The sequence below is a fragment of the Gouania willdenowi genome, chromosome 4, assembly GCF_900634775.1.
Source record: "Gouania willdenowi chromosome 4, fGouWil2.1, whole genome shotgun sequence".
In the NCBI taxonomy this organism is placed as follows: domain Eukaryota; kingdom Metazoa; phylum Chordata; class Actinopteri; order Blenniiformes; family Gobiesocidae; genus Gouania; species Gouania willdenowi.
The window spans coordinates 25,277-37,043 of record NC_041047.1 but is presented as its reverse complement, the minus strand read 5'-3'; the positions used below and the strand labels follow the sequence as shown (position 1 = coordinate 37,043).

General features: G+C 40.0%; 1 protein-coding gene across 1 annotated transcript in view; it reads left to right on the top strand.

Moving 5' to 3' along the window:
• The first annotated feature begins 5,470 nt into the window (after positions 1–5,470).
• The window catches only part of nfia (nuclear factor I/A), a 28,863-nt gene continuing 22,566 nt past the window's right edge, over positions 5,471–11,767 (top strand). The window contains exons 1-2 of the mRNA XM_028443817.1: positions 5,471–5,777; positions 6,577–7,105. Coding sequence (XP_028299618.1) covers positions 5,751–5,777; positions 6,577–7,105 — 556 coding nt within the window. The 5' untranslated portion in view covers positions 5,471–5,750. The remainder of the gene's footprint in view (positions 5,778–6,576; positions 7,106–11,767) is intronic.

The following is an 11,767-nucleotide window of genomic DNA, read 5'->3' as shown; positions in this document are numbered from 1 at the left end:
AAGGATTGACTTTGTGGATGCTCCTCACTGAGGATGTTCTGAGTTGTTGTTGTCATTTTCTCCATGTTTCTGTGTTTCCAACACAAACAACAGATGTGTCATGTGCCGTGTCATGAGATATATCTTGTTGGGAGAGTATAGAGGCATCTTTCTCTGGTCTTTTGGAGAGAGCAGACGTGTTTTCACTCGCTCCGATAACACGACCTTGGCTACAGCTGGCTACAGGTACAGCTGAACAGCCTGAAAAATTGGGCCCAAGACAAAAAGAAAAATGGTTCAGAAACCGCATGGAGGCCCTCCAGAACCTGATCCGGGTTTGGAAGAGGTCAAGGAGATGATACACGAGGGTCTACGAAACCTCAAAGACGGTCTATCTGCCGAGATAAAGTCGTTGGAAAAGACGCTGGAAAAATCACTGGAAAACCTTCAAAGTGAAGCAAAGGTACTGAAACAGCAGAATGAGAGAAATGCTGAAGAGATAAAACTGTTGAACACGAGGGTTGAAGAGCTGGAACAAAAGGAAAGAGAGAAAAATGTCATCATCACAGGCCTAAAGATAAAACCCAGGAGTTACGCGAGTGACGAAGAAACATAATCGATTAAACAACAGGTCATTGACTACCTGGAGTCGAAGGACATTGTCCTGAACCCTGACAACATCAACTCCTGCCATCTCCTGCCAAAGCGAAATGATAACAGAGCTGTAAAAATAACCTTCACGAATGTGAAATTTAAAGAACTACTGAAGCAAGGCAAAAAACTGAAGGAAACCAAGGTATTTATTAATGAAAACTTGACAAAACGAAACGCAAGCATTGCATGGAAGGCACGCCAAATAAAAAAGGAGGAAAGATTCTAAAGATGTGGACGAGAAACTGCAGGATTTATATCACACCACTGGGAGAAGTGAACGGAAAACCAATATTCCTCAAAACAATGGAAGACTTGGGAAAATACGAAGGATCCACCTAAACAATAACATTACTGATGGTAATCATGGACATGGACCCAGATCTATATAAACACTGGAAACAAAACTCAGACTGTGATTATTTTACTGACACCGAATTCAATGTGGAAACCAAGAGTAAAAAAGGTCTGTCATTTATTAATTTCAATTGCTAGGTGGTGGGGTGATTAAGGATTACATTACTACCTTGCTTATGAACTAAGATATAATAATGTGTTTATACAAGAAAATCTAACAGTGGAAAATACAACACTGCCAATAGAACTAACAACACCTGGAATAACCTTGATGTAGAGACAAAACAAGCTGCAAACTTGTGTGTCCAAAAGAGACATTCCCGAGTGGTGACGTCATGGATGAAAAGGGAAAAACCTATCGAACAACTTCGAAAGATGATGAACTTTTCTCGAACTGGAGGAATGCAAACAATGTCTGGCAGGGAACAAGGCCGACACGAACAACGATGGAGAGGAGGAGGAATAAAAAAAAAAAGATAACACTGACTACAGATGAGAATAAATCCTACACAAAAAAGGACTGTTCAGAACAACCTAAGAATGTTTGACCAGAGAGACAAGCTTTGATGTAAATTTTCGGTGTACAAAACAGGGGACGGGGCCTAGATAAGCAAACTGCTTCTCTCGTCTCCTTTTTCACCATGTACAAAAAAATAAAAAATAAAAATGTAAAAAAAAGTGAATGTAACCATGTCGGAAATAAACTGAATAAATAAAAAAATAAATATATTACATAATTGTTTATGTTTCTTTAATGGTGTTTATGATGTTGATTTTGTTAGATGGCTAAACACTTGTTCATGTGGATCTCATTGGGTTTTTTCAGTTCACCAAGACAAATTCCTCGTGTGTATTCATACATTACTTGGTCAATAAAGTTGATTCTGATTCTTATTATGAATTCTATATTTTGATAAGCGCATTGAGATGACTGTTGGAAATTGCTTTATACAAATAAAATTGATTTGAATTGAATTAACACTTGACAGCAGAAACATATGAAATTGTCATTGGTGGTCTACCCAACCCTAGTGGTCACGGCACGTCACTGCCATATACATAACGTACAGCAGAGGTGAGAGGACACAGCCCTGGGGTGCACCAGTACTGGAGGGGACACAATCTGATAACTGGCCATTATAAGGTACATGTGTTGATCTGCCCTCCATCCAAGACTTATACCTGTCCAGGGTCAGGAAACGGGCAGGTAACATCACTGCAGACTCCTCCCACCCTGCACACAATCTGTTTAAACTCCTCCCCTCAGGCAGACGCTACAGATCACTGTACGCCAAAACTTCCCGCCATAAAAACAGTTTGTTCCCCCAGGCTGTCACTGTGATCAACACTAAACAGTCATAGAGAGTCAGACCTGTTTCTGTTACTGTGAAATAACCTGGAACTAAACATAACAACCCTGGATCAACCTGTCACTGTGAATGTTTATAGACATAATATTTCCATTTAAATGTTCACCTGCACTACTGCACTATTATCTTATTATTATTATTATTGTATTCTTATTTTATTTCATTATTATTATTATTATTATTATTATTATTATTATTATTATTATTATTATTATTATCATCTTGTTATTTTTATTTAGTTTGCACATATTAGTCTAACTACTCTTATATTTATGTTTATACTTCTTTTTTCTTTTTATTTTTCTCTATTTTATTTATTTTTCTTTATTCTAGTTGATTGTTATTATTTAATGTTATACTACCTGAGAGAGCACAGGTCACCAAAAGAAATTCCTCGTGTGTATTCATTCACCCCTGGCCAATAAAGTTGATTCTGATTCTGATTCTGATTCTGATTCTGATGTACCATTATAAGGTACATGTACCATTATAAGGTACATGTACCATTATAAGGTACGTGTTATAATTGTGTTCAAAGTTCCTTTGAAAACTCCACGTTGACGGATGCGTCTGGGTATATAATCTAGTACCATTGATACTGTGGGTAGGGCAAAGCTTTGAGACATCCAGCTGTAACACGTCTCAGGTTGTATTTCTATTTGTCCTCCTTGATTACCTTTAATAAATCAAGTCATTATTGCAACTAAGAAGGCATATCTCTAAATTATCTCTAAGTTTTTAAGATTAGGGTTAGGTTAACCCTAACCCTGCCCGTACGGAAAGGACGAAGTCTCAACTGTGAATGATATGACAGCAGACATCCAGCTCACCAACATGGCAGTAGATGTAAAAAAGACCATAAATATGCTTAGAAGCCAGTAGATCTTCAGGTTGTTTGTCTACAGCCTGAACATTGACAGTTCCAACACTCGCTCATAAAAAACACACACGATACAGGTTTATTGCTGCAAGCAACACACACTCTGTCAGGTCACACTCTCAGGAGCGCCCCAAGTGGATAGATCGCAATGTTAGGGGTAGGGGCTAGGGGGTAGGGCATAAACCATGGGCGGGTTCTCCATATGGGCAAACAGGGCGATGCCTTACCAAAGGGGAAAAAGGAGGGATTTATTTAATCATATTCTTCCACAATGTTACAGACTGTGACAGTTCTAGACAGTTTGAGCTGCTCTCTTTGTCATTGTCCAATCAGCGCAGGGCTATGCTCCAAGATGTACCGCCCCTTTTGGGCAATCTGGGCAAGGTAAGGTATGGATTTACCTAATTTAAGGTGGAATGGACTTATCTAATTTAAGGTGGTATGGACTTATCTAATTTAAGGTGGTATGGACTTATCTAATTTAAGGTGGAATGGACTTATCTAATTTAAGGTGGTATGGACTTATCTAATTTAAGGTGGTATGGACCTATCTGAAGTGTGTTAAGGTGGGATGAGATGTTGGTCCATATAATGTTAGATTTAAGGTGGACTGGAATGTCTTTAACACCTCTGATCATCCAGCAGATGGCGCTCTCTCTCCATGTAGCATAAGCCTGTGTGTGTGTGCGTGTGTGTGTGCGTGTGTGTGTGTGTGTGTGTGTGTGTGTGTGTAGAAATAAGACCTCACAACGAAGAAGGTCAAAATTTGATGAATATCTGATACACAAAGAAATACATACAAATAATTGTAACACACACACAACTCATCCTCCATCTCCATGGTAACCTGCCCTTCTCTCTGATTGGTTGTGCAGTGATCTAATGCAGAGAACTTTGACCTGTTTGAAGAAGTCACATAAATAAAAATGGTTTAATATCCCACTAAATATTAACATTTATACTATAAATTAAAACACGTCAGATTATTTATTACATTCTCACATGTAGTTATGAACCAATGAAAATAGTAAATAAAGTATATGTTAATATTTCCAGAGTGTGTGAGTCTAGAACCAATGTATATCTGTGACTAATCATTAGTGATGTGAACAGTCTATGTTCATAGCTCTAAGCTGATCACATTACAGGGAGCTGAGACATATGCTAAGTAGTTTACTGAACATGTTCCAGACCCAAACACACACTGACTATTTAGAGGAGCTGACATGTCCACCAGATAGGATGTATAGCAGATCTATTTCTGTAGGAGGAGCTTATGACTATACCATATTTACCTTTATATGTGATGGAGTTACAGATATATTGGAAGAACAATAAGGACACACCCCCTCACTATGTTATCTATATCTATTGATCAGATCAAACTAAACATTTACAGTGAGAATATTAAATAATAAAGGAACAATTGGTAAAAATTTACAAAATTATTTTAGACCAAAGTGTGTGGGATGTCCTGAAAATGTGTTGAATTAACATAAACATTTACATCTTCTTGGTGAGGAACGTGTAATTATCTGTGATCAGTTTCAGGATCAATTAATAATATATAATAATTTAGCTCTGACCAACTCTGGTATGAAGGATTTGATACTTTATCTCTTTGCTTGTGTGTGTGTGTGTGTGTGTGTGTGTGTGTGTGTGTGTGTGTGTGTGTGTGTGTGTGTGTGTGTGTGTGAATCAAGTCATCTCTGCATTAACATAAAAGCTTGTTTCATTAAACCTGAGGCAGATCAGCTCAGGTCACAAAAAAGCTGACTCAGCAGTTTTCATCCTGCAGGAGGAAGATGATGATGATGATGATGATGATGATGATGATGATGGTGATGATGATGATGATGATGAAGATGATGATGATTCCTTACCAACGTGTTGTTGTCATTTATTAAGTGTTCATGTGTTGTTGTGTATTTCTCTTCTTTAAATGAGTGAATTGTTGATGATTAGTAAAACACACACACACACACACACACACACACACACACACACACACACACACACACACACACACACACACACACACACACACAAAAGAAGCTCGTGAGTTAATCAAACAAACACTTAAAAAAAGAAAATAAACAGATTTATTTCTAAAGTCTTATTTTTTGTTCCTGATCACACAACACACGTGCACTGTTCTTTACAATCACTGGAACACTCACACGCGCGTGCGCGCCGCGCACTGGGCTGTCCTGCCCAAAGTGGAGAGATCGATTCTTCCTGCGGTCGATCTGATCATTGGCTGCTCTGCGGCTCTCAGAGCTTCACCAGATACACGTGGAGAACCGTAGGGCGGACATGAGTCTGAGCTCCAGCCCCGGAGCTGTGACTCTGTGACGGGACGTCAGCAGCAACTCAGCCCGGGGCTCCAGCCCGGCTCTCCGTCCAGTCCCGGGGCTCCAGCCCGGCTCTCCGTCCAGTCCCGGACATGTGTCTCGTGTTCCGGCTGGAAGTTTTGCGCGCTCCCGCAGAGGGCCTCTAACAGGTCCGCAGACATGTACTCACCGGTCTGCCTCACACAGGTCAGTGAACGGAACCAGCCGCGCACGTGCGTGTGCGTGTGCGCGTTTTGACTTTAATGAACTTGCGATGTTTGATTCTCCACGTGCACGAGCGTGCGTGTGTTTCTGCGCTTTTGGTGACCTGGAATGACCTGTGTGTGTGTGTGTGTGTGTGTGTCAGTCAGATCAGTCTATGATGCTCCTGAAGGCGTCATTAGTGGGCGGGGCTTGTATCTGTCGATCTAAGTTTATTATAATTAGGGTGAGTTGCAGGTTCTCCTGCTGTAAACACATCAGATGCTTCACTTTTGTTCAGACTTCCTCTCACGCACCGTGGGTGTCAGTGAACGCACCGTGGGTGAACAAAATGAGGCATTCAGGGACTGTTGGTGAAGGTGTCAGATCTGAGACACGAGCAGAATTTGCATGTTCTCCCAGTCTTTGATTAAACAAATGAAATGTACGTTATTTAATGTGATTGTGACTTTAACTAAAAGTGTTTTTACTGTTTAGTTCTAAATGTTTGAGCTCCTGAACGCACCCTCCAAACTAACTGTTCCTGTGACGGTGTCATGTACTGAGTTTGCCTCGTACTGAGATTATATATGTGCATGCACGCACATGCGCTGTACCGAAAAATTAATTTTTGCTAAAAAAATAAATATATATTTTTGTTTTCAAAGTGAACAGACACGTGTTTTATTTGTTTACTGGATTATGTCATGGTTCTAATCTCAGTACGGAGGTAAACTCAGTCACGGTGCTGTGGGGAGCTACAATGCGTTCAGGTGCAGTCCGTCTAACCATGTGTCTCTTACAGGATGAGTTCCATCCCTTCATCGAAGCGCTGCTGCCTCACGTGCGCGCCTTCGCATACACGTGGTTCAACCTGCAGGCCAGGAAGAGGAAGTACTTCAAGAAGCACGAGAAGCGCATGTCGAAGGAGGAGGAACGCGGCGTGAAGGACGAGCTGCTGGGTGAGAAACCCGAGGTGAAACAGAAGTGGGCATCCCGGCTCCTAGCCAAGCTGCGTAAGGACATCCGTCCAGAGTTCAGGGAGGACTTTGTCCTCACGGTGACGGGGAAGAAGCCCCCGTGCTGCGTCATGTCCAACCCCGACCAGAAGGGAAAGATGAGACGCATCGATTGCCTGCGTCAGGCGGACAAGGTGTGGCGCCTGGACCTGGTGATGGTCATCCTCTTCAAAGGGATTCCCCTGGAGAGCACCGACGGAGAGAGGCTGGTGAAGGGAGGGGCCTGTTCTAGCCCCGCCCTCTGTGTGCAGCCCAATCACATTGGAGTATCAGTCAAAGAGCTGGATCTGTACCTGGCCTACTACGTACATGCAGGTTAGTGGTGCATTCAGGGACTGTAGGAACTCTGAGTGTTCATCTGTGATATGTTCAATAACTCACACACTGGGTGGGTGCTGGGTGGGTGCTGGGTGGACGACCCAATGTCTACCTACTACAACTCAGTTAGACCAGGGTCTCCAGGCCCTTTGTTTCGTTCCCTCATTTTTGTTTATTTTGCTACTTTTTCCCAGTTTAAGGCCAGTTTAGACTGGGTTCAACTTTGGTCGTTTAGTCGACTAATTGGTCGATGCCGTCGTGGTTGGCCAAGATTTTCATTGGTCGACCAGATTTATTAAATATGCAGGGACTTTGACTTTCAATTTCAGCATTATTTCATTATTTGCAAAATAATAAAATTACAATGGGTGACATTTGTGTGATTTTAATAATGTCGTCTACTGATATATTTTGTAAGTAAACAGGCTTTGTTTCCTGTTCACTCACCACTGTCAGTTAAGTGTAGGACACAACACTACATGTGATCAGTGATTCATAGCAGACGTCAACATCAACCTGACTAACACACACTCGTCCTGCTGTGCAAAGATGATCCAGTTTCAATAAAATAAAGGATTATATTCAAGACCAAAGCAAATATGACTCTCACTGGTGTGTGAACCTAAACCAGGGCAGATACCACAGACTCCTTCTGGCTGAGAAGCCCCTCCTCTACGTCCCTACCATCCACGCCCACAGAGCTCATCTTCTCCATAACAGTCTTAATGTTTGTTCATTTGTTCACATGACCATTTAAAATATGACCCTATCAGACTCTAGTGTGAATGGTTTATGGTTCTAATCTGACCCACGTACACATTGTTGCATTTGTGTCAGAGTTTTTGTGCAGCAGAGCCTGAGAATGAATGAGTAGATGTAGAAAGAGACACAAATATTTAGTTTGAATTTTTGGGTTTTAAACACAGATCATTTATGATTATAACCTACAGGTCTGACAGACATTAGGTATTTATATCAGCCTGACCTGAAACTACAATTAAAACCTATTTTTTAATCATATAAATGACATATTTACATTTGTTTTAGTGGGAAACCTGCTTTTATTAACACTTTACAGACAATTGTTTATCATCATTAGATCAGTGCACGAGAAAACAAGTGCACGTCAAACACACAGAGGTGCACAGCGTGCGCTATAGAGAAAGATCTATTTACATAATCCACTTATCAAAGGATAATCCATGTTCTTGTGAAGAAAAAGGATTGATTTAACAGTGTCTTAACTCTGTCTCTGCTCCAATCAGAGACCAGTTCACTAACAGCTGCAGCTTTTCTTCATTTATTTTTTGGTCGATTAATCGCTACCTGTGCCATAGTCTTGGTCACCAACCATTTCCTTGGTTGACAAAGCTTAACCCTGACCCTAGTTGATATACTGGTGTGTGTGTGTGTGTGTGTGTGTGTGTGTCCTACTGCTACACTCCCATCTAAGCTCCGCCCCTTTGATCATTCCATCCAAAAGATTTGAGAATGACCTTGCGGCGGCATTTCCTTCCTCGTTCGTAAGTGCTTGAGATAATTTATATATAAAGTGTGTGTGTGTGTGTGTGTGTGTGTGTGTGTGTGTGTGTGTGTGTGTGGGGGGGGGGTGAAAAATGGCCGTTTCCATCTTTAGGTGGCTGGGGCGCTCCATTACTAAAATGGGCTGAGTCACCGCTCTGTAGGAATCTTAATGAGACGCTCGTATCTCATGATGCAGCAGATTATTCAAGGGTTGCACTTTGTGATCACACACACACACACATCTGAGTGCGTACACACAAATTACACACACTACCTTCATCTCTTCAGTGTTTTCTATGGTTCATATATCAGGTCATGTGACCACCTCGTCATCCTGTTTGAGAAAGGAAAAACATGGCAGACATTTGTTACATTTTTACTGTATATTGCTTTATATTAAGAGATATATATAGATATAGATATAGATATATATATATATAAAGAGAGCTTGTGGCTTTGCTTTGGTAACATTTTTGTGATAAATTTACTCTAACTGTAATAGTATCCATTGAGTTTATTTATACGATCTGTAGTTTGTTAATTTTCACGTACACTCTTCATGCTTTATTCTGTTGCTATGGTGTTGCTAAGGACTCTTAGAACGTACCAGAAGTGATGTTGAATAACAGACCATGTTAACAATTTTTTTTTTGAACAAGGTTTACTTATGATTTTTTACAATACGATCATCAGAATATGCATTTCTCATTGTTGAAATTAGAACAATGAACCCCTCCCCCTTCTACAGAAACACTGAGGAAGCCACAATAAAGTCAAAAGATAAAAAACAACAAAGAAATTGGTAATAATAATGAAAAACATACGTACACTTAATAAATGAGATAATGATAATACCTGACATTAACAATGATAACAAAAACGTAAAGAAAAAATCTGACATAGGGCTAACCCTATATGACATCCTTGTTAATAATACTGACCATTGCCTGTTTGTCGCAAAACACACGATTTGCTTCCTGGACCAATGTTTTAAGGATACAGAAGTTTCTAAGATATTGTAGAAAAAGAGATGCCGTTCCACTTCCCCAGAAGGAGAGACCAGAAGCTAAGCTCTGACCTGTACCCCGAGTCTATGCTAACCGCATCCTTTAGTTCGGCTACGGATTTGGAAATGTCGAGAAGTCTGGAAATGGAGGAGCGTGTCTTGACACCTTGGAAGACTGTCTAAAGAGGTTGAATTACAAGAGCTTTAAGCCAATAGGGAAGCTAAGTCTGAGGTAAATAAATCTGAAGTTAATTCTGTGGAAATTGCAGAAAAGAGCAGTAGTTAGCATAGTGAGTGACAGCAGTTAGCGTAACGAGTAGCAGTAGTAAACGTAGCAAGTGGCAGCAGTTAGCATGGCGAATGGCAGCAGAAAGGACACAGGAGGAGTTTTATATTATTTATTTATTTATTTATTTATTTATTCAGTTCATTTCCGACATGGTTACATTCACAGAAATTCATTTTGACATTCAGAGCAAAATCACATCATTGTTTTTTTTTTTTTTTTTTGTCCTTTTTCATGCTGGAAAGGACGACGGAAAAAAGCATTATGCTTATCTAGATCCGTCCCCTGATTTGAACACAGATAATTTTACATCAAACCTCGTTTCTTCCCTTGTCAAACATTCTCATCTTCTTCATAATTTCATCTTTTCATTAACGTTTTTTTTTTTTTTTTGTCCTTTTTTATGTGATATGTTCTCGTCTGCAGTCATTGTTCCTGTTGTTACTCCTCCTCACTGTCCTTTTTCTCCATATCTCCTCGAGCTTTCTTTTCCAGTCGTTGTTTACGTTCCTCCAACTCTCCAAACGTGAAGTTCTTCTTCTTTCGGAGAACCTTCATATCCTCTGAAAGTCGCCTCAGCTTACGATCCATCAGAAAGGCACATACACATACACCTACCCCCATCATTAGCAGGCCAAAGATCATGACCCCTAGCAGATAGATGTCCTCCACATCTTCCACTGTCAGCAGAGAGAGACAGAGCATCTGGCTTCTCCCTCGTGCATCCATGACATATCCACCTGGGTATGTGTCCTTTGGACACGCTGGTTCGTGCTGTAACAATTGCCTCGTTGAGAAGATTTTGTCAATGGCTCTCAATGACCAGTTAATGAGTTCCATGTCGTCGCTGTAGAGTTTGATGAAGAGTTGACTTGAGATCTGTATGTGTGTAAAAATGTCCTCCTCGTTTTGTCCTTAAATCCTTTCAGATTTACAGATTGTTGTGTCTCTTTGTCAAGGCTGTTCCAGAGGTTCATGGCTCTATGCACAGTACTATGTTAGCCAACGTTTGATTTAACCCTGTTTGGTCTAAACACATTATTATGTCTGAAGTCGTAGGAATTTTGATTGTATGTGAAACATTTTTGTATTTGATGTGGTAGTTTTTTAGATGAAGCCCTAAATGCGTGTATTTGTGTGTTGTAGTGTATTATTTCTTGCAGTTTTAGGTATTTTGACTTCTCAAATAATTCGTTTGTGTGTGCGTTGTGTGGTACTTTATGTAAAATTCTTATAGCTTTTTTTTGTTGTTTAAATAGTGGTTCAAGATACGTTTTGTAGTTATTTCCCCATATTTTGGAGCAGTAATTTAAATGAGATGCTATGAGTGAAGAATAGATTGTTTTAAGTGATTTGGTTTGTAGGATTTGTTGAAGTTTCCATAGGATGTAACTGCTTTTAGCAACTTTGTTTTTAACTATTTGTATATGTTTTTTCCAGGTCAGCTTGTCGTCCATCCACACTCCTAGTACCCTATATTCTTTTACTTGTTCTATTATTTCCTTGTTTAGTTTCAGTCTTATATCTCCTGTTATTTTTCTCTTTCCGAAATTAATGAATTTTGTTTTACTGACGTTTAGGGCTAGTTTATTTATATCTAACCATGTCTGAATTTTTGATAGTTCTTCATTTGTTGACTCTATTAGAGTTTTAATGTCTTTGCCTGAGCATAGAATGGTTGTATCGTCTGCAAACAACGTTAGTTTGAGGCAATTTAAGACTTTGAAAATGTCGTTTATGTATAAAATGAACAGTTTTGGCCCTAAAATTGAACCCTGTGGAACACCACATTGTATGGTTTGGCATTTTGATGTGTGTTCTTCAAAGTCAACATATTGTCTCC